This window comes from Xenopus laevis, chromosome 1S, assembly GCF_017654675.1.
Source record: "Xenopus laevis strain J_2021 chromosome 1S, Xenopus_laevis_v10.1, whole genome shotgun sequence".
NCBI classification, from domain to species: domain Eukaryota; kingdom Metazoa; phylum Chordata; class Amphibia; order Anura; family Pipidae; genus Xenopus; species Xenopus laevis.
This window is the reverse complement of record NC_054372.1, coordinates 161,014,654-161,037,704: the sequence shown is the minus strand read 5'-3', so window position 1 is coordinate 161,037,704 and position 23,051 is coordinate 161,014,654. Positions and strand designations below refer to the sequence as shown.

The window sequence follows — 23,051 nt, the reverse complement described above, 5'->3', positions numbered from 1 at the left end:
ACAGTCCTTTGTTTCTCTATAAACCATGTGGTGGCATGGAAGAACCATCATCAATGGAAATGGAACCTCTGAAAGCTTTAACTGGGGCAAGGTCAGTGAACAGGGAACAGCTATCATTTTTAGTAAAAGTAAAAATTAACAAGGGGATTCCTGAAGGAGACAATTTCACTGTATGTCAGCGAACATGGGGGCTCATAAAATCAGGAATGAAAAGCATGATCCCTAATATACATCAGAACTGATGCATACATGTAGCGCATTCTGCAGGGTATCTGCTCATTACTTGCCCCCTCCATTCTGACCCCTTTGCTTCATAATAAACAGTAGCAATATTTTCTGACTCTTGGGGGGAGCAGCCCCCAACAAATAGCAATTAACCGCACTTTGCTCCTCACCTTAAATGCCACCTTGAGTCTGATCCAATATGTCATGCAATAACTGTATGAATATGAGAGTAACAGGTAGGTTGGGACGGTGTGAAAGGAAATGATAGAACATGCACAGGGCACTTGTATCCTATGCCATTGTGACTACGATGTTTTTAACTAGATTGATTTACATCATCTGGTGTTTTTAACGAATTAATTAATATGTAGAAATATGCTGTCAGCAGGGGGCGCATTTGGCTTCTGATGAAGTGACCTTGTAGTCACGAAACGCGTTGAGCTATGCACTCCCCTGCCCTATTCATCTGGACTTTTGTGATTTTAATCAAGTTTGATCAATAAAAGAAAAAAATTTATACAGTTCTTTCACATAGTGTCTCCATCGAAAGAAGAATCCGACTTATGCGCCTTCAGAACAGTGTTTGTCTTATCCATGTGACCAGGGTGGAACGTTGGGATCTTGGATAGAGCGCTCACCCAGTCCTATACACTGACTTAGCTCGTGTGCTATTTCAAGTTATTCACTTGTATCCTAGGCAGCAGATTAGAGCATCATAGATAATGTATGGGTGGTAGAAGGTACCTACATTTGCCCTTTCGGATTAAGTGGTTGGTAACAGGTAACTGTCTGGCCCCCACCTCTCAGTATGGGCTGCAATCCTAAACTTGCAACTGTTCCCATATCAAAGAATGACATGAAACCCTGGGAAACAGCGGCCAAACTGCTAAGGAGGTGACCCCAACAGCTCCTAGTAAAGGCGCACAAAATATGGCCCAACCTGGACATTGCCCTAAAGAGCAGCAAGTGGAGATCTACGCTTTGAGAATTAATTTATCCCAGTAGAATAATAACTATAGAGGAGACAGACCCCCATGTTCTGTGACATACAGTGAGATTGTCTCGATCCCCTTGCTAGGGGTTATTTAAAAAATAAAAAGTAAAATGTTCCCATTCCATGGAAGATTAAGTAAGGTGTTTCTATTTTCCAAATCCAGCACAAAAAGCAGGAAACTCAATCCCAAAGAGAACCTACATGCCTCTCACATGACTAAAAGGGAATAAAAGACCCAACAATTCTTACCCATATCCTACACTAGTGAGGTTAGTCCAGGGGACAAATAATGGCAGACCTAGTTGGAAAACAACTCGATTCACCTTTTGTTACCCAGTTACTCAAGGAACACCTGAAACTTCAATCCTCAAGATCTCCAGCCACCCATCAAGGAGACTTTGACCCTTCAACAAGATCTTGGGTCTTTAGATTATACTGTAAGTATCTTAGAAGGTTTAATTTAGGTGCTTGGCTTTGTTCAGTTAATTGTGATACTACAACAGGGGTTTGTTCTGCTCTGTATTGGTAACAAGTATATCCAGAATCCCAGTTAAACCCATGACTATTGAGATGGAGATCAAGGCCTGCTGACCATACTCAGGGTGTTGTAATTATTAATACAATTCTACAAGCCAAGTGTTCTGCCTCCCTTCCTAAGCATTGAAAGTGTGATATTTTTAACTTATCAAGTTGTCTTGAGATAACAATAACTTACAACCTCAGGGATTTCAGCAGACAGTTGAACTCAATCAGAATGACACCCTGAAGATTGTTGAGTAGTTTATTTTCAAACTGTGAGGATCTTGACAGCAGTGAACAAACAAATATGTCAAAAGATTATAAAATGATCCACTCTAGCAATATACATGCAGTTCAAAATGAAGCCTAGAATATACTGTAATACTGGACAAGTGGAGTAAACCAACAGACAGAGAACAGAGGGGCTAACAGGAGGGAAGATGGAACAAAACAAGCAAAAGCAAACCATGAAATAAATAATGCATGTGTAACATGACACCACGTATTGTTACTGCATTATTACCCCCCATGTCACTGTACTGCATATTACAGCATGGCATCTGCTTGTCTGTTTGGGATTTATAAATGATATTATTGAGATGATATTCTATATTTTCTTAACAAATAAAGCTGAACTGTAGAATAAATGGGTGAATACACAACATATAGATTCCACACAAATATATGTTAATGGATGCAAAAGTTAATGGGCTTACAAGACGCATAAAGTTTTTATGAGTAAGTTATGAGTTATTATGATCTTTAGATCTGTATAGTCTATTTTCTGGGGATAAATTGGAGGGGTTAAACTTGAGTTAGAGTTAGAGTTAGATATGTAACTATGTACAACCCAAACCCTATAGTAATTAATTTCATGTTGAGCACAGAGGTAATTGCCCCTTTCAGTGTATTAAAGGCTATAAGGAGCTTAGATTGAGTCAATTCAAGACTAGTGATTCAAAGTAATATACATAAATTATGATTTTCAACAAGACAATTTGAATTTATGAAATCCAATTATATGATTTAAAGTTTTAGTCTCCCTAACAGTCATTCTATATTTATCCTGACCAAAAGCTGACTTGGTCTGTGGCAGTTGATGTCACATGATTGTTAGTGGCGACATCACAATGGTCGCCATGATCATTAGGGATGACATCACAGTGGTGCCCCTGACACAAGCTGGTATAAGGGCTGTTTACAGTTGGGATTGTCAGATTAGTGACTGAATGCAACCATGAGGACACTAATCATCACCCTATTGATTTTCACTGGATTTTTACGAGTAAGTTCTGTTCATGTTTATGGGGTCATGTATAGGAACTGTTTTGTAGTCATCGTGGGCAGGGCAGCCATTGGGGGGGGACAGGGGGGAGAGTTGTAGGGGGCCCCGAGGGTAAGGGGGGCCACACTTACTTGATTAGTCAGGTCCCCCATCTTTCTGAGAGCTGCTGACTCCGGAAGGCGTGGACGTTTAAGGGGCCCTGGCCACCAATTTTCTTATAATGTGGGGGGGGGGCCTGGCCACCAATTTTCTTATAATGTGGGGGGGGGCCCTGGCCACCAATTTTTTTTTCTCATGTGGGGTCCTAGCCACCAATATTTTTAATGGGGGGGCCTGGCCACAAATGTTTTTTTATGGGGGGCCCTGACCACCAATATCTTTTTATTCTTTATTAACATGTGGGAACCCTAGCCACCAATATTTTTTTACTGTACGGTGGGTAGGGCAGACCTGTAGGTGGGGCTTGCGGTGGGCGCAGCCCAGGGGGCCCAGGAAATTTTGTCGTACGGGGCCCTGCGATTTCTGATGGCAGTCCTGATTGTGGGTTCCTGTTATTAGCGTTATCTGTTAATGTACCAGTGACTTATGGGTTTGTTGAGAAGTTTCTATACAATGTACAGTACCCTGTCCCAAACATCTGATCCATGTACTTTTCTCTTATAGGAAAGAGATATCAAAGAACATATTGAGACATTGAATTATGTGACTGAAGGATTCAACAACATCAAGCTCAATTTGCCGGTTTGCCCAGTGGCTGTTGAAAAGGCCGGTTATGTAGAGGATGTAGAGTGCGGCAATACCCTGTTTGTACAGGAAGAGATCAGACCAGTCCCTCTGCTGATTCCTACAGACATAATATGTGATGTAAGTCAGTACTTGAGTTATGTGTTACCAATGCACTATACAGGGAGTAGGAAGGGAAGGTTATTATGGGATGTACTGATATTGTATCTATTGTTCCGCTGTGTGAATAACTGATGCTCTTCTATTGCAGGGCTTGCGTTGTCCAATTCCTCCTATAGAGGGTCAGCTCACTAACCGAGAGCCAGAGCTGAGTAGCGCCATCATTCAGGTAAGCTGGAATCAATTGGCCTATAATTCAGGCCCTAACTGTCAATAGAGAGAAGGTTATATGTGAGTGCCAGTAGGCACTTGCTGCCTCCCTAATTTACTGATATGTTAGTGATTGAGGATCCACCTGTCTGACTAACTGATGTTCTTCTGTTGTAGGAATTCCAACTAATTGTGCCTTATATTGAGACCCTCATCAGAGATACTGAGAATGGCACTAGTGTGAAAGGAATCCTTTTGGTAAGTCATTACAATAGTGAACTCATTATAAAACAATTCATTATCTAAGTCAGACTGGGAATCAGTGAGTTACTCTGGAATCAGACTTTCCTACTCTATCCCATTAACTGCTAGTGAGTTGTTCTCTCAATAGAATATATGAATATTATAAATGGAATAAATTTATATTCTATAGGTAACAAGTTTGTGAAATAAAGGAAATTTTTGTTATATTACTGAATGTTCTTTGTTCTGAGTTTTTCTGATTTTTTCTCTCCTTTCATGTAGGGCGTCTTGTTACCAGAAGTCTTTGTCTATCTACTAGAATTCTGCTGGTCCAGCAGAAAGAAGGCCGAAAAGGACAGAGATGAGGCCCCTGCTGAAAAAGAGAGTGAAGGGCCAAAACGTCCTGCTCAAACCCATGATAACATGGAGGAAGAAGCAGAACTTAGTAGGAGTGGAAGCAAAAAGAAGGAGGAGCCTAGAAGCGCTAAGAAGAAGAAAAAGGTGCATCACTCTGAGGCTCATGAACACCAAGGCTCACAGAGACCAAATAACAATGCAACAATGAACGCAGAAGAGGAGAAGGAATTAAAGCAGCTTCTCCAGCAGTTCATCTGCCAATGCTTGGAAGGAGATTTCTGAGGAGAAGTCATAGAGAGATGTGGATGGGAGGGAGGACAGAAACTTCTCCAGATTGTTCCTGCAAAGAATTCCCGTAGCGATTCCTACAAGCTCTGAATGTATAACAAGATTTTTTAAAATAAAACTTTACTGAAATGTAATATCTGACTTTTCTTTGTCTTTCTTTCTTTCTCAAAATGGTTTATGTAAAGCTGGCCAGATGTTGAGATTTTTAAAAGATCAGATCCTCATCGTGAGAACACGATCTTCTCGGAACGATCATACGATCGTACGAATTTACCATCAACTAAAAAGGCCAATTTGCCAGGAAAAAAAAAGGGGAGCTGCCTGCTTGGCCCTGCAAACATAGATAGATTGCACTGGGACCGACAAAGATTTATTGACCTGGCCGATCAATTTCCTGACAGATGTCGGCCGATAAATCATAAGATGTACGATTGTTCGAATCCCACTAACCGCACGATAATTTCAAAGGATTGGTCGGACTTCCCTAAAATCGGTCGTTGGCAAGAAGAATTGTCGTGTCTATGGGGACCTTAAGAGAAGCACCGGGAGGGAACAGATACAGGGTTAAAGGGTAACTGTGAGGGTCACTCTATGTCTAAGCAAGGGAACAATCACACAGGTAGTGTTAGGGCCTAACAAACCTTTTTAGAGTGGAATAGAAATGACAGTTACACTTGCATGGACTGTATGTTGCCATTCAGTGTTGCATGCATGTCTGGCCCCCACCTCTCAGTATGGGCTGCAATCCTAAACTTGCAACTGTTCCCATATCAAAGAATGACATGAAACCCTGGGAAACAGCGGCCAAACTGCTAAGGAGGTGACCCCAACAGCTCCTAGTAAAGGCGCACAAAATATGGCCCAACCTGGACATTGCCCTAAAGAGCAGCAAGTGGAGAGCTACGCTTTGAGAATTAATTTATCCCAGTAGAATGATAACTATAGAGGAGACAGACCCCCATGTTCTGTGACATACAGTGAGATTGTCTCGATCCCCTTGCTAGGGGTTATTTAAAAAATAAAAAGTAAAATGTTCCCATTCCATGGAAGATTAAGTAAGGTGTTTCTATTTTCCAAATCCAGCACAAAAAGCAGGAAACTCAATCCCAAAGAGAACCTACATGCCTCTCACATGACTAAAAGGGAATAAAAGACCCAACAATTCTTACCCATATCCTACACTAGTGAGGTTAGTCCAGGGGACAAATAATGGCAGACCTAGTTGGAAAACAACTCGATTCACCTTTTGTTACCCAGTTACTCAAGGAACACCTGAAACTTCAATCCTCAAGATCTCCAGCCACCCATCAAGGAGACTTTGACCCTTCAACAAGATCTTGGGCACTTTAGATTATACTGTAAGTATCTTAGAAGGTTTAATTTAGGTGCTTGGCTTTGTTCAGTTAATTGTGATACTACAACAGGGGTTTGTTCTGCTCTGTATTGGTAACAAGTATATCCAGAATCCCAGTTAAACCCATGACTATTGAGATGGAGATCAAGGCCTGCTGACCATACTCAGGGTGTTGTAATTATTAATACAATTCTACAAGCCAAGTGTTCTGCCTCCCTTCCTAAGCATTGAAAGTGTGATATTTTTAACTTATCAAGTTGTCTTGAGATAACAATAACTTACAACCTCAGGGATTTCAGCAGACAGTTGAACTCAATCAGAATGACACCCTGAAGATTGTTGAGTAGTTTATTTTCAAACTGTGAGGATCTTGACAGCAGTGAACAAACAAATATGTCAAAAGATTATAAAATGATCCACTCTAGCAATATACATGCAGTTCAAAATGAAGCCTAGAATATACTGTAATACTGGACAAGTGGAGTAAACCAACAGACAGAGAACAGAGGGGCTAACAGGAGGGGAGATGGAACAAAACAAGCAAAAGCAAACCATGAAATAAATAATGCATGTGTAACATGACACCACATATTGTTACTGCATTATTACCCCCCATGTCACTGTACTGCATATTACAGCATGGCATCTGCTTGTCTGTTTGGGATTTATAAATGATATTATTGAGATGATATTCTATATTTTCTTAACAAATAAAGCTGAACTGTAGAATAAATGGGTGAATACACAACATATAGATTCCACACAAATATATGTTAATGGATGCAAAAGTTAATGGGCTTACAAGACGCATAAAGTTTTTATGAGTAAGTTATGAGTTATTATGATCTTTAGATCTGTATAGTCTATTTTCTGGGGATAAATTGGAGGGGTTAAACTTGAGTTAGAGTTAGAGTTAGATATGTAACTATGTACAACCCAAACCCTATAGTAATTAATTTCATGTTGAGCACAGAGGTAATTGCCCCTTTCAGTGTATTAAAGGCTATAAGGAGCTTAGATTGAGTCAATTCAAGACTAGTGATTCAAAGTAATATACATAAATTATGATTTTCAACAAGACAATTTGAATTTATGAAATCCAATTATATGATTTAAAGTTTTAGTCTCCCTAACAGTCATTCTATATTTATCCTGACCAAAAGCTGACTTGGTCTGTGGCAGTTGATGTCACATGATTGTTAGTGGCGACATCACAATGGTCGCCATGATCATTAGGGATGACATCACAGTGGTGCCCCTGACACAAGCTGGTATAAGGGCTGTTTACAGTTGGGATTGTCAGATTAGTGACTGAATGCAACCATGAGGACACTAATCATCACCCTATTGATTTTCACTGGATTTTTACGAGTAAGTTCTGTTCATGTTTATGGGGTCATGTATAGGAACTGTTTTGTAGTCATCGTGGGCAGGGCAGCCATTGGGGGGGGACAGGGGGGAGAGTTGTAGGGGGCCCCGAGGGTAAGGGGGGCCACACTTACTTGATTAGTCAGGCCCCCCATCTTTCTGAGAGCTGCTGACTCCGGAAGGCGTGGACGTTTAAGGGGCCCTGGCCACCAATTTTCTTATAATGTGGGGGGGGGCCTGGCCACCAATTTTCTTATAATGTGGGGGGGGGCCCTGGCCACCAATTTTTTTTTCTCATGTGGGGTCCTAGCCACCAATATTTTTAATGGGGGGGCTGGCCACAAATGTTTTTTTATGGGGGGCCAGGACCACCAATATCTTTTTATTCTTTATTAACATGTGGGAACCCTAGCCACCAATATTTTTTTACTGTACGGTGGGTAGGGCAGACCTGTAGGTGGGGCTTGCGGTGGGCGCAGCCCAGGGGGCCCAGGAAATTTTGTCGTACGGGGCCCTGCGATTTCTGATGGCGGTCCTGATTGTGGGTTCCTGTTATTAGCGTTATCTGTTAATGTACCAGTGACTTATGGGTTTGTTGAGAAGTTTCTATACAATGTACAGTACCCTGTCCCAAACATCTGATCCATGTACTTTTCTCTTATAGGAAAGAGATATCAAAGAACATATTGAGACATTGAATTATGTGACTGAAGGATTCAACAACATCAAGCTCAATTTGCCGGTTTGCCCAGTGGCTGTTGAAAAGGCCGGTTATGTAGAGGATGTAGAGTGCGGCAATACCCTGTTTGTACAGGAAGAGATCAGACCAGTCCCTCTGCTGATTCCTACAGACATAATATGTGATGTAAGTCAGTACTTGAGTTATGTGTTACCAATGCACTATACAGGGAGTAGGAAGGGAAGGTTATTGTGGGATGTACTGATATTGTATCTATTGTTCCGCTGTGTGAATAACTGATGCTCTTCTATTGCAGGGCTTGCGTTGTCCAATTCCTCCTATAGAGGGTCAGCTCACTAACCGAGAGCCAGAGCTGAGTAGCGCCATCATTCAGGTAAGCTGGAATCAATTGGCCTATAATTCAGGCCCTAACTGTCAATAGAGAGAAGGTTATATGTGAGTGCCAGTAGGCACTTGCTGCCTCCCTAATTTACTGATATGTTAGTGATTGAGGATCCACCTGTCTGACTAACTGATGTTCTTCTGTTGTAGGAATTCCAACTAATTGTGCCTTATATTGAGACCCTCATCAGAGATACTGAGAATGGCACTAGTGTGAAAGGAATCCTTTTGGTAAGTCATTACAATAGTGAACTCATTATAAAACAATTCATTATCTAAGTCAGACTGGGAATCAGTGAGTTACTCTGGAATCAGACTTTCCTACTCTATCCCATTAACTGCTAGTGAGTTGTTCTCTCAATAGAATATATGAATATTATAAATGGAATAAATTTATATTCTATAGGTAACAAGTTTGTGAAATAAAGGAAATTTTTGTTATATTACTGAATGTTCTTTGTTCTGAGTTTTTCTGATTTTTTCTCTCCTTTCATGTAGGGCGTCTTGTTACCAGAAGTCTTTGTCTATCTACTAGAATTCTGCTGGTCCAGCAGAAAGAAGGCCGAAAAGGACAGAGATGAGGCCCCTGCTGAAAAAGAGAGTGAAGGGCCAAAACGTCCTGCTCAAACCCATGATAACATGGAGGAAGAAGCAGAACTTAGTAGGAGTGGAAGCAAAAAGAAGGAGGAGCCTAGAAGCGCTAAGAAGAAGAAAAAGGTGCATCACTCTGAGGCTCATGAACACCAAGGCTCACAGAGACCAAATAACAATGCAACAATGAACGCAGAAGAGGAGAAGGAATTAAAGCAGCTTCTCCAGCAGTTCATCTGCCAATGCTTGGAAGGAGATTTCTGAGGAGAAGTCATAGAGAGATGTGGATGGGAGGGAGGACAGAAACTTCTCCAGATTGTTCCTGCAAAGAATTCCCGTAGCGATTCCTACAAGCTCTGAAAGTATAACAAGATTTTTTAAAATAAAACTTTACTGAAATGTAATATCTGACTTTTCTTTGTCTTTCTTTCTTTCTCAAAATGGTTTATGTAAAGCTGGCCAGATGTTGAGATTTTTAAAAGATCAGATCCTCATCGTGAGAACACGATCTTCTCGGAACGATCATACGATCGTACGAATTTACCATCAACTAAAAAGGCCAATTTGCCAGGAAAAAAAAAGGGGAGCTGCCTGCTTGGCCCTGCAAACATAGATAGATTGCACTGGGACCGACAAAGATTTATTGACCTGGCCGATCAATTTCCTGACAGATGTCGGCCGATAAATCATAAGATGTACGATTGTTCGAATCCCACTAACCGCACGATAATTTCAAAGGATTGGTCGGACTTCCCTAAAATCGGTCGTTGGCAAGAAGAATTGTCGTGTCTATGGGGACCTTAAGAGAAGCACCGGGAGGGAACAGATACAGGGTTAAAGGGTAACTGTGAGGGTCACTCTATGTCTAAGCAAGGGAACAATCACACAGGTAGTGTTAGGGCCTAACAAACCTTTTTAGAGTGGAATAGAAATGACAGTTACACTTGCATGGACTGTATGTTGCCATTCAGTGTTGCATGCATGTCTGGCCCCCACCTCTCAGTATGGGCTGCAATCCTAAACTTGCAACTGTTCCCATATCAAAGAATGACATGAAACCCTGGGAAACAGCGGCCAAACTGCTAAGGAGGTGACCCCAACAGCTCCTAGTAAAGGCGCACAAAATATGGCCCAACCTGGACATTGCCCTAAAGAGCAGCAAGTGGAGAGCTACGCTTTGAGAATTAATTTATCCCAGTAGAATAATAACTATAGAGGAGACAGACCCCCATGTTCTGTGACATACAGTGAGATTGTCTCGATCCCCTTGCTAGGGGTTATTTAAAAAATAAAAAGTAAAATGTTCCCATTCCATGGAAGATTAAGTAAGGTGTTTCTATTTTCCAAATCCAGCACAAAAAGCAGGAAACTCAATCCCAAAGAGAACCTACATGCCTCTCACATGACTAAAAGGGAATAAAAGACCCAACAATTCTTACCCATATCCTACACTAGTGAGGTTAGTCCAGGGGACAAATAATGGCAGACCTAGTTGGAAAACAACTCGATTCACCTTTTGTTACCCAGTTACTCAAGGAACACCTGAAACTTCAATCCTCAAGATCTCCAGCCACCCATCAAGGAGACTTTGACCCTTCAACAAGATCTTGGGCACTTTAGATTATACTGTAAGTATCTTAGAAGGTTTAATTTAGGTGCTTGGCTTTGTTCAGTTAATTGTGATACTACAACAGGGGTTTGTTCTGCTCTGTATTGGTAACAAGTATATCCAGAATCCCAGTTAAACCCATGACTATTGAGATGGAGATCAAGGCCTGCTGACCATACTCAGGGTGTTGTAATTATTAATACAATTCTACAAGCCAAGTGTTCTGCCTCCCTTCCTAAGCATTGAAAGTGTGATATTTTTAACTTATCAAGTTGTCTTGAGATAACAATAACTTACAACCTCAGGGATTTCAGCAGACAGTTGAACTCAATCAGAATGACACCCTGAAGATTGTTGAGTAGTTTATTTTCAAACTGTGAGGATCTTGACAGCAGTGAACAAACAAATATGTCAAAAGATTATAAAATGATCCACTCTAGCAATATACATGCAGTTCAAAATGAAGCCTAGAATATACTGTAATACTGGACAAGTGGAGTAAACCAACAGACAGAGAACAGAGGGGCTAACAGGAGGGGAGATGGAACAAAACAAGCAAAAGCAAACCATGAAATAATAATGCATGTGTAACATGACACCACATATTGTTACTGCATTATTACCCCCCATGTCACTGTACTGCATATTACAGCATGGCATCTGCTTGTCTGTTTGGGATTTATAAATGATATTATTGAGATGATATTCTATATTTTCTTAACAAATAAAGCTGAACTGTAGAATAAATGGGTGAATACACAACATATAGATTCCACACAAATATATGTTAATGGATGCAAAAGTTAATGGGCTTACAAGACGCATAAAGTTTTTATGAGTAAGTTATGAGTTATTATGATCTTTAGATCTGTATAGTCTATTTTCTGGGGATAAATTGGAGGGGTTAAACTTGAGTTAGAGTTAGAGTTAGATATGTAACTATGTACAACCCAAACCCTATAGTAATTAATTTCATGTTGAGCACAGAGGTAATTGCCCCTTTCAGTGTATTAAAGGCTATAAGGAGCTTAGATTGAGTCAATTCAAGACTAGTGATTCAAAGTAATATACATAAATTATGATTTTCAACAAGACAATTTGAATTTATGAAATCCAATTATATGATTTAAAGTTTTAGTCTCCCTAACAGTCATTCTATATTTATCCTGACCAAAAGCTGACTTGGTCTGTGGCAGTTGATGTCACATGATTGTTAGTGGCGACATCACAATGGTCGCCATGATCATTAGGGATGACATCACAGTGGTGCCCCTGACACAAGCTGGTATAAGGGCTGTTTACAGTTGGGATTGTCAGATTAGTGACTGAATGCAACCATGAGGACACTAATCATCACCCTATTGATTTTCACTGGATTTTTACGAGTAAGTTCTGTTCATGTTTATGGGGTCATGTATAGGAACTGTTTTGTAGTCATCGTGGGCAGGGCAGCCATTGGGGGGGACAGGGGGGAGAGTTGTAGGGGGCCCCGAGGGTAAGGGGGGCCACACTTACTTGATTAGTCAGGCCCCCCATCTTTCTGAGAGCTGCTGACTCCGGAAGGCGTGGACGTTTAAGGGGCCCTGGCCACCAATTTTCTTATAATGTGGGGGGGGGCCTGGCCACCAATTTTCTTATAATGTGGGGGGGGGCCCTGGCCACCAATTTTTTTTTCTCATGTGGGGTCCTAGCCACCAATATTTTTAATGGGGGGGGCTGGCCACAAATGTTTTTTTATGGGGGGCCAGGACCACCAATATCTTTTTATTCTTTATTAACATGTGGGAACCCTAGCCACCAATATTTTTTTACTGTACGGTGGGTAGGGCAGACCTGTAGGTGGGGCTTGCGGTGGGCGCAGCCCAGGGGGCCAGGAAATTTTGTCGTACGGGGCCCTGCGATTTCTGATGGCGGTCCTGATTGTGGGTTCCTGTTATTAGCGTTATCTGTTAATGTACCAGTGACTTATGGGTTTGTTGAGAAGTTTCTATACAATGTACAGTACCCTGTCCCAAACATCTGATCCATGTACTTTTCTCTTATAGGAAAGAGATATCAAAGAACATATTGAGACATTGAATTATGTGACTGAAGGATTCAACAACATCAAGCTCAATTTGCCGGTTTGCCCAGTGGCTGTTGAAAAGGCCGGTTATGTAGAGGATGTAGAGTGCGGCAATACCCTGTTTGTACAGGAAGAGATCAGACCAGTCCCTCTGCTGATTCCTACAGACATAATATGTGATGTAAGTCAGTACTTGAGTTATGTGTTACCAATGCACTATACAGGGAGTAGGAAGGGAAGGTTATTGTGGGATGTACTGATATTGTATCTATTGTTCCGCTGTGTGAATAACTGATGCTCTTCTATTGCAGGGCTTGCGTTGTCCAATTCCTCCTATAGAGGGTCAGCTCACTAACCGAGAGCCAGAGCTGAGTAGCGCCATCATTCAGGTAAGCTGGAATCAATTGGCCTATAATTCAGGCCCTAACTGTCAATAGAGAGAAGGTTATATGTGAGTGCCAGTAGGCACTTGCTGCCTCCCTAATTTACTGATATGTTAGTGATTGAGGATCCACCTGTCTGACTAACTGATGTTCTTCTGTTGTAGGAATTCCAACTAATTGTGCCTTATATTGAGACCCTCATCAGAGATACTGAGAATGGCACTAGTGTGAAAGGAATCCTTTTGGTAAGTCATTACAATAGTGAACTCATTATAAAACAATTCATTATCTAAGTCAGACTGGGAATCAGTGAGTTACTCTGGAATCAGACTTTCCTACTCTATCCCATTAACTGCTAGTGAGTTGTTCTCTCAATAGAATATATGAATATTATAAATGGAATAAATTTATATTCTATAGGTAACAAGTTTGTGAAATAAAGGAAATTTTTGTTATATTACTGAATGTTCTTTGTTCTGAGTTTTTCTGATTTTTTCTCTCCTTTCATGTAGGGCGTCTTGTTACCAGAAGTCTTTGTCTATCTACTAGAATTCTGCTGGTCCAGCAGAAAGAAGGCCGAAAAGGACAGAGATGAGGCCCCTGCTGAAAAAGAGAGTGAAGGGCCAAAACGTCCTGCTCAAACCCATGATAACATGGAGGAAGAAGCAGAACTTAGTAGGAGTGGAAGCAAAAAGAAGGAGGAGCCTAGAAGCGCTAAGAAGAAGAAAAAGGTGCATCACTCTGAGGCTCATGAACACCAAGGCTCACAGAGACCAAATAACAATGCAACAATGAACGCAGAAGAGGAGAAGGAATTAAAGCAGCTTCTCCAGCAGTTCATCTGCCAATGCTTGGAAGGAGATTTCTGAGGAGAAGTCATAGAGAGATGTGGATGGGAGGGAGGACAGAAACTTCTCCAGATTGTTCCTGCAAAGAATTCCCGTAGCGATTCCTACAAGCTCTGAAAGTATAACAAGATTTTTTAAAATAAAACTTTACTGAAATGTAATATCTGACTTTTCTTTGTCTTTCTTTCTTTCTCAAAATGGTTTATGTAAAGCTGGCCAGATGTTGAGATTTTTAAAAGATCAGATCCTCATCGTGAGAACACGATCTTCTCGGAACGATCATACGATCGTACGAATTACCATCAACTAAAAAGGCCAATTTGCCAGGAAAAAAAAAGGGGAGCTGCCTGCTTGGCCCTGCCAAACATAGATAGATTGCACTGGGACCGACAAAGATTTATTGACCTGGCCGATCAATTTCCTGACAGATGTCGGCCGATAAATCATAAGATGTACGATTGTTCGAATCCCACTAACCGCACCGATAATTTTCAAAGGATTGGTCGGACTTCCCTAAAATCGGTCGTTGGCAAGAAGAATTGTCGTGTCTATGGGGACCTTAAGAGAAGCACCGGGAGGGAACAGATACAGGGTTAAAGGGTAACTGTGAGGGTCACTCTATGTCTAAGCAAGGGAACAATCACACAGGTAGTGTTAGGGCCTAACAAACCTTTTTAGAGTGGAATAGAAATGACAGTTACACTTGCATGGACTGTATGTTGCCATTCAGTGTTGCATGCATGTCTGGCCCCCACCTCTCAGTATGGGCTGCAATCCTAAACTTGCAACTGTTCCCATATCAAAGAATGACATGAAACCCTGGGAAACAGCGGCCAAACTGCTAAGGAGGTGACCCCAACAGCTCCTAGTAAAGGCGCACAAAATATGGCCCAACCTGGACATTGCCCTAAAGAGCAGCAAGTGGAGAGCTACGCTTTGAGAATTAATTTATCCCAGTAGAATAATAACTATAGAGGAGACAGACCCCCATGTTCTGTGACATACAGTGAGATTGTCTCGATCCCCTTGCTAGGGGTTATTTAAAAAATAAAAAGTAAAATGTTCCCATTCCATGGAAGATTAAGTAAGGTGTTTCTATTTTCCAAATCCAGCACAAAAAGCAGGAAACTCAATCCCAAAGAGAACCTACATGCCTCTCACATGACTAAAAGGGAATAAAAGACCCAACAATTCTTACCATATCCTACACTAGTGAGGTTAGTCCAGGGGACAAATAATGGCAGACCTAGTTGGAAAACAACTCGATTCACCTTTTGTTACCCAGTTACTCAAGGAACACCTGAAACTTCAATCCTCAAGATCTCCAGCCACCCATCAAGGAGACTTTGACCCTTCAACAAGATCTTGGGCACTTTAGATTATACTGTAAGTATCTTAGAAGGTTTAATTTAGGTGCTTGGCTTTGTTCAGTTAATTGTGATACTACAACAGGGGTTTGTTCTGCTCTGTATTGGTAACAAGTATATCCAGAATCCCAGTTAAACCCATGACTATTGAGATGGAGATCAAGGCCTGCTGACCATACTCAGGGTGTTGTAATTATTAATACAATTCTACAAGCCAAGTGTTCTGCCTCCCTTCCTAAGCATTGAAAGTGTGATATTTTTAACTTATCAAGTTGTCTTGAGATAACAATAACTTACAACCTCAGGGATTTCAGCAGACAGTTGAACTCAATCAGAATGACACCCTGAAGATTGTTGAGTAGTTTATTTTCAAACTGTGAGGATCTTGACAGCAGTGAACAAACAAATATGTCAAAAGATTATAAAATGATCCACTCTAGCAATATACATGCAGTTCAAAATGAAGCCTAGAAATATACTGTAATACTGGACAAGTGGAGTAAACCAAACAGACAGAGAACAGAGGGGCTAACAGGAGGGGAGATGGAACAAAACAAGCAAAAGCAAACCATGAAATAAATAATGCATGTGTAACATGACACCACATATTGTTACTGCATTATTACCCCCCATGTCACTGTACTGCATATTACAGCATGGCATCTGCTTGTCTGTTTGGGATTTATAAATGATATTATTGAGATGATATTCTATATTTTCTTAACAAATAAAGCTGAACTGTAGAATAAATGGGTGAATACACAACATATAGATTCCACACAAATATATGTTAATGGATGCAAAAGTTAATGGGCTTACAAGACGCATAAAGTTTTTTATGAGTAAGTTATGAGTTATTATGATCTTTAGATCTGTATAGTCTATTTTCTGGGATAAATTGGAGGGGTTAAACTTGAGTTAGAGTTAGAGTTAGATATGTAACTATGTACAACCCAAACCCTATAGTAATTAATTTCATGTTGAGCACAGAGGTAATTGCCCCTTTCAGTGTATTAAAGGCTATAAGGAGCTTAGATTGAGTCAATTCAAGACTAGTGATTCAAAGTAATATACATAAATTATGATTTTCAACAAGACAATTTGAATTTATGAAATCCAATTATATGATTTAAAGTTTTAGTCTCCCTAACAGTCATTCTATATTTATCCTGACCAAAAGCTGACTTGGTCTGTGGCAGTTGATGTCACATGATTGTTAGTGGCGACATCACAATGGTCGCCATGATCATTAGGGATGACATCACAGTGGTGCCCCTGACACAAGCTGGTATAAGGGCTGTTTACAGTTGGGATTGTCAGATTAGTGACTGAATGCAACCATGAGGACACTAATCATCACCCTATTGATTTTCACTGGATTTTTACGAGTAAGTTCTGTTCATGTTTATGGGGTCATGTATAGGAACTGTTTTGTAGTCATCGTGGGCAGGGCAGCCATTGGGGGGGACAGGGGGGAGAGTTGTAGGGGGCCCCGAGGGTAAGGGGGGCCACACTTACTTGATTAGTCAGGCCCCCCATCTTTCTGAGAGCTGCTGACTCCGGAAGGCGTGGACGTTTAAGGGGCCCTGGCCACCAATTTTCTTATAATGTGGGGGGGGGCCTGGCCACCAATTTTCTTATAATGTGGGGGGGGGCCCTGGGCCACCAATTTTTTTTTCTCATGTGGGGTCCTAGCCACCAATATTTTAATGGGGGGGCTGGCCACAAATGTTTTTTTATGGGGGGCCCTGACCACCAATATCTTTTTATTCTTTATTAACATGTGGGAACCCTAGCCACCAATATTTTTTTTACTGTACGGTGGGTAGGGCAGACCTGTAGGTGGGGGCTTGCGGTGGGCGCAGCCCAGGGGGCCCAGGAAATTTTGTCGTACGGGGCCTGCGATTTCTGATGGCGGTCCTGATTGTGGGTTCCTGTTATTAGCGTTATCTGTTAATGTACCAGTGACTTATGGGTTTGTTGAGAAGTTTCTATACAATGTACAGTACCCTGTCCCAAACATCTGATCCATGTACTTTTCTCTTATAGGAAAGAGATATCAAAGAACATATTGAGACATTGAATTATGTGACTGAAGGATTCAACAACATCAAGCTCAATTTGCCGGTTTGCCCAGTGGCTGTTGAAAAGGCCGGTTATGTAGAGGATGTAGAGTGCGGCAATACCCTGTTTGTACAGGAAGAGATCAGACCAGTCCCTCTGCTGATTCCTACAGACATAATATGTGATGTAAGTCAGTACTTGAGTTATGTGTTACAATGCACTATACAGGAGTAGGAAGGGAAGGTTATTGTGGGATGTACTGATATTGTATCTATTGTTCCGCTGGTGAATAACTGATGCTCTCTATTGCAGGGCTGCGTTGTCCAATTCCTCCCTATAGAGGGTCAGCTCACAACCGAGAGCCAGAGCTGAGTAGCGCCATCATTCAGGTAAGCTGGAATCAATTGGCTATAATTGCAGCCCTAACTGTCAATAGAGAGAAGTTATATGTGAGTGCCAGTAGGCACTTGCTGCCTCCCTAATTACTGATATGTTAGTGATTGAGGATCCACCTGTACTGACAACCTGATGTTTCTTGCTTTGTAGGAATTCCAACTAATTGTGCCTATATATTGAGACCTCATCAGAGATACTGAGAATGGGCACTAGTGTGAAAGGAATCCTTTTGGTAAGTCATTACAATAGTGAACTCATTATAAAACAATTCATTTATCTTAAGTCAGACTGGTGATCAGTGAGTTCTCTGGAATCAGACTTTCCTGCTCTATCCCATTAACTGCTAGTGAGTTGTTCTCTCAATAGAATTATGAATATTATAAATGGAATAAATTTATATTCTATAGGTAACAAGTTTTGTGAAATAAAGGAAATTTTTGTTATATTACTGAATGTTCTTTGTTCTGAGTTTTTTCTGATTTTTTCTCTCCCTTTCATGTAGGGCGTCTTGGTTACCAGAAGTCTTTGTCTATCTACTAGAATTCTGCTGGTCCAGCAGAAAGAAGGCCGAAAAGGACAGAGATGAGGCCCCTGCTGAAAAAGAGAGTGAAGGGCCAAAACGTCCTGCTCAACCCATGATAACATGGAGGAAGAAGCAGAACTTAGTAGGAGTGGAAGCAAAAGTAAGGAGGAGCCTAGAAGCGCTAAGAAGAAGAAAAAGGTGCATCACTCTGAGGCTCATGAACACCAAGGCTCACAGAGACCAAATAACAATGCAACAATGAACGCAGAAGAGGAAGAAGAATTAAAGCAGCTTCTCAGCAGTTCATCTGCCAATGCTTGGAAGGAGATTTCTGAGGAGAGAGTCATAGAGAGATGTGGATGGGAGGGAGGACAGAAACTTCTCCAGATCTGTTTCCCTGCAAAGAATTCCCGTAGCGATTCCTACAAGCTCTGAAAGTATAACAAGATTTTTTAAATAAAAACTTTACTGAAATGTAATATCTGGACTTTTCTTTGTCTTTCTTTCTTTCTCAAAATGGTTTATGTAAGCTGGCAGATGTTGAGATTTTTTAAAGATCAGATCCTCATCGTGGAGAACACGATCTTCTCGGAACGATCATTACGATCGTACGAATTTACCATCAACTAAAAAGGCCAATTTGCCAGAGAAAAAAAAGGGGAGCTGCCTAAGCTTGGCCCTGCAACATAGATAGATTGCACTGGGACCGACAAAGATTTATTGACCTGGCCGATCAATTTCCTGACAGATGTCGGCCGATAAATCATAAGATGTACGTATTGTTCGAATCCCACTAAACCGCACGATAATTTCAAAGGATTGGTCGGACTCCCTAAAATCGGTCGTTGGCAAGAAGAATTGTCGTGTCTATGGGGACCTTAGAGAAGCACCCGGGAGGGAACAGATACAGGGTTAAAGCGGGTAACTGTGAGGGTCACTCTATGTCTAAGCAAGGGGAACAATCACACAGGTAGTGTTAGGCCTAACAAACCTTTTTAGAAGTGGAATAGAAATGACAGTTACACTTGCATGGACTGTATTTGCCATTCAGTGTTGCATGCATGTCTGGCCCCCCACCTCTCAGTATGGGGCTGCAATCCTAAACTTGCAACTGTTCCCATATCAAAGAATGACATGAAACCCTGGGAAACCAGCGGCCAACTGCTAAGGAGGTGACCCCAACAGTCCTAGTAAAGGCGCACAAAATATGGCCCAACCTGGACATTGCCCTAAAGAGGCAGCAAGTGAGAAGCTACGCTTTGAGAATTAATTTATCCCAGTAGAATATAACTATAGAGGAGACAGACCCCCATGTCTGTGACATACAGTGAGATTGTCTCGATCCCCTTGCTAGGGGTTATTTAAAAAATAAAAAGTAAAATGTTCCCATTCCATGGAAGATATAGTAAGGTGTTTCTATTTTCCAAATCCAGCACAAAAAAGCAGGAAACTCAATCCCAAAGAGAACCTACATGCCTCTCACATGACTAAAAGGGAATAAAAAGACCCAACATTCTTTACCCATATCCTACACTAGTGAGGTTAGTCCAGGGGACAAATAAGGCAGACCTAGTTGGAAAACAACCGATTCACCTTTGTTACCCAGTTACTCAAGGAACACCTGAAACTTCAATCCTCAAGATCTCCCAGCCACCCATCAAGGAGACTTTGACCCTTCAAACAAGATCTTGGGCACTTTAGATTATTACTGTAAGTATCTTAGAAGGTTTAATTTAGGTGCTTGGCTTTGTTCAGTTAATTGTGATACTACAACAGGGGTTTGTTCTGCTCTGTATTGGTAACAAGTATATCCAGAATCCCAGTTAAACCCATGACTATTGAGATGGAGATCAAGGCCTGCTGACCATACTCAGGGTGTATGTAATTATTAATACAATTCTACAAGCCAAGTGTTCTGCCTCCCTTCCTAAGCATTGAAAGTGTGATATTTTTAACTTATCAAGTTGTCTTGAGATAACAATAACTTACAACCTCAGGGATTTCAGCAGACAGTTGAACTCAATCAGAATGACACCTCTGAAGATTGTTGAGTTAGTTTATTTTTCAAAACTGTGAGGAATGCTGGACAGCAGTGAACAAACAAATATGTCAAAAAGATTATAAAATGATCCACTCTAGCATATACATGCAGTTCAAAATGAAGCCCTAGAATATATGTAATACTGACAAGTGGAGTAAACCAACAGCAGAGAACAGAGGGGCTAAACAGGAGGGGAGATGGAACAAAACAAGCAAAAGCAAACCATGAAATAAAAATAATGCAGTGTGTAACATGACACGCACATTTGTACTGCATTATTACCCCATGTCACTGATACTGCATTTACAGCATGGCTCTGCTGTTCTGTTGGGGATTAATATAATGATATTATGAGAGTAATTCTATTTAATTATCTTACAATAAAGCTGATGCTAGAATAAATGGAAAGCGAAAATAACACAACATATAAGAATTACGACACAATATATGTAGATGGATGCAAAAGTTAATGGGCTTACAAGACGCATAAAGTTCTTTAATGAGTAGTTATGAGTTTTATGATCTTTAGATCTGTATAGTCTATGTTCTGGGGATAAATTGGGGGGTTAAACTTGAGTCTAGAGTTAGATATGTAACTATGTACAACCCACCTTATAGTAATTAATTTCAGTTGAGCACAGAGATAATTGCCCTTTCAAGTTAAAGGCTTAAGGAAGCTTAGATTGAGTCATTCAAGACTAGTGATTTCAAAGATTAAATATACATAAATTAGGATTTCAACAAGACATTTAGGAATTTATGAAAGTCCAATTATTATGATTTAAAGTTTTAGTCTCCCTAACAGTCATTCTATATTTATCCTGACCAAATAGCTGACTTGCGTTTGGCAGTTTGATGTCACATGATTTTAGTGGCGACTCACAGATGGTCGCCTATGATCATTAGGGATGACCATCACAGTGGTGCCCCTGACACAAGCTGGTATAAGGGCGTTTGACAGTTGGATTGTCAGCATTAGTGACGTGAAAATGCAAACCATGAGGACACAATTCATTCACCCATGATCTTTCACTCAATGGATTTTTACGAGAAGATAAGTATAAAGATTCATGTCTATCGGCTCTGTATAGAACTATTTGTCAAGTCATCGGGCAGGCAGCCATTGGGGGTGGGGGCAGGGGCGATTGTGGGGGCCCCCGAGAGTTGTAAGGGGGCCACACTTACTTGATTAGTCAGCCCCCCTTCTTCTGAGACTGCTGATCCCGGAAGCGGTGGACGTTTAGGGGCCCTGGCACCAATTTCTTAAATGTGGGGGGGCCTGGCCAGCCAATTTCTTAAAGTGGGGAGCCTGGCCCACCAATTTTTTTTTCTCATGTGGGGTCCTACCACCAATATTTTTAATGGGCGGGCCTGCCAACAAATGTTTTTTATTGGGGGCCCTGACCACCAAATATCTTTTTATTCTTTTTTAACATGTGGGGACCCTTAGCCACCATATTTTTTTACTGTACGGTGGGTAGGGCAGACTGTAGGTGGGGCTTGCGGTGGCGCAGCCCAGGGGCCCAGGAAATTTTGTCGTACGGCGGCCCTGCGATATCTCTATGGCGGTCTGATTGTGGGTTCCTGTTATTAGCGTATCTGTTAATGTACCAGTGACTTATGGGTTTTGTGAGACCAGTTCCCTAGCTACAATGTACAGTACCCTGTCCCAAACAGCTGATCCATTGTACTTTCTCTTATAGAAAAGAGATATCAAAGAACATATTGAGACAATTTGAATTATGTGCTGAAGGATTCAACAAACTCAAGCTCAATTTGCCGGTTTGCCGTGGCTGTTGAAAAGGCCAGGTTATGTATGAGATGTAGAGTGCAGGATCCCTGTTGTACAGGAAGATCAGACCCCAGTCCTTGCTGATTCCTACAGACATATATGTGATGTAGTCCAGTACTTGGAGTTAGTGTTACCAATGACTGGTGACCAGGGAGTAGGAAGGGAAGGTATTATGGATGTAAATGAGTATATGTATCTATTGTTCCGCTGTGGTGAATAACTGATGCTCTTCTATTGCAGGGCTTGCGTTGCCAATTCCTCCTATAGAGGTCAGCTCACTAACCGAGAGCCAGAAGCTGATAGCGCCATCATTGCAGGTAGGCTGGAATCAATTGCCTATTAATTCAAGGCCTAAATGTCAATAGCAGAGAAGTTATATGTGAGTGCCAGTAGGACTGTGCTGCCTCTAATTTACTATATTTAGGATTGAGGATCCACCTGTTCTGGACAACTGACTGTTCTTCACTGTCTGTGGATCCACTAACTTGTCCTGTATATTGAGACCCCTTCCATCGAGATACCTGAGATGGCCCCCTAGTGCTGAAGAATCCCTTTTGGTAATCATTACAATAGTTGAACTCATTATTAAAAACAATTCATTATCT

The 23,051-nt window shown here is 41.2% G+C and overlaps 4 protein-coding genes across 4 annotated transcripts in view; all 4 read left to right on the top strand.

Annotated features, from left to right (window-relative positions):
- The first annotated feature begins 25 nt into the window (after positions 1-25).
- On the top strand, positions 26-4,958 carry LOC121399120. The gene is made up of 5 exons (XM_041579028.1): positions 26-91; positions 3,687-3,887; positions 4,018-4,095; positions 4,254-4,334; positions 4,602-4,958. The coding sequence occupies exons 1-5, from the start codon at positions 26-28 to the stop codon at positions 4,956-4,958; spliced, it is 783 nt and encodes a 260-aa protein (XP_041434962.1).
- A 2,683-nt stretch (positions 4,959-7,641) lies between these two features.
- Positions 7,642-9,622, top strand: LOC121399119. Its single transcript, XM_041579022.1, has 5 exons — positions 7,642-7,689; positions 8,351-8,551; positions 8,682-8,759; positions 8,918-8,998; positions 9,266-9,622. The coding sequence occupies exons 1-5, from the start codon at positions 7,642-7,644 to the stop codon at positions 9,620-9,622; spliced, it is 765 nt and encodes a 254-aa protein (XP_041434956.1).
- Positions 9,623-12,304: 2,682 nt separating this feature from the next.
- Positions 12,305-14,284, top strand: LOC121399118. Its single transcript, XM_041579006.1, has 5 exons — positions 12,305-12,352; positions 13,013-13,213; positions 13,344-13,421; positions 13,580-13,660; positions 13,928-14,284. The coding sequence occupies exons 1-5, from the start codon at positions 12,305-12,307 to the stop codon at positions 14,282-14,284; spliced, it is 765 nt and encodes a 254-aa protein (XP_041434940.1).
- Positions 14,285-16,970: 2,686 nt separating this feature from the next.
- The window catches only part of LOC121399116, a 36,367-nt gene continuing 30,286 nt past the window's right edge, over positions 16,971-23,051 (top strand). Inside the window, exons 1-2 of the mRNA XM_041578991.1 lie at positions 16,971-17,018; positions 17,680-17,880. Coding sequence (XP_041434925.1) covers positions 16,971-17,018; positions 17,680-17,880 — 249 coding nt within the window. The remainder of the gene's footprint in view (positions 17,019-17,679; positions 17,881-23,051) is intronic.

Coding starts and splice junctions, on each gene's coding strand:
- LOC121399120 (XM_041579028.1), top strand. CDS start 26: ATGTGGTGGCATGGAAGAACCATCATCAATGGAAATGGAACCTCTGAA. Junction 3,888..4,017: donor CTACAGACATAATATGTGAT/GTAAGTCAGTAC, acceptor CTTCTATTGCAG/GGCTTGCGTTGTCCAATTCC. Junction 4,096..4,253: donor TGAGTAGCGCCATCATTCAG/GTAAGCTGGAAT, acceptor CTTCTGTTGTAG/GAATTCCAACTAATTGTGCC.
- LOC121399119 (XM_041579022.1), top strand. CDS start 7,642: ATGAGGACACTAATCATCACCCTATTGATTTTCACTGGATTTTTACGA. Junction 7,690..8,350: donor TTTTCACTGGATTTTTACGA/GTAAGTTCTGTT, acceptor TTTCTCTTATAG/GAAAGAGATATCAAAGAACA. Junction 8,552..8,681: donor CTACAGACATAATATGTGAT/GTAAGTCAGTAC, acceptor CTTCTATTGCAG/GGCTTGCGTTGTCCAATTCC.
- LOC121399118 (XM_041579006.1), top strand. CDS start 12,305: ATGAGGACACTAATCATCACCCTATTGATTTTCACTGGATTTTTACGA. Junction 13,214..13,343: donor CTACAGACATAATATGTGAT/GTAAGTCAGTAC, acceptor CTTCTATTGCAG/GGCTTGCGTTGTCCAATTCC. Junction 13,661..13,927: donor GTGTGAAAGGAATCCTTTTG/GTAAGTCATTAC, acceptor CCTTTCATGTAG/GGCGTCTTGTTACCAGAAGT.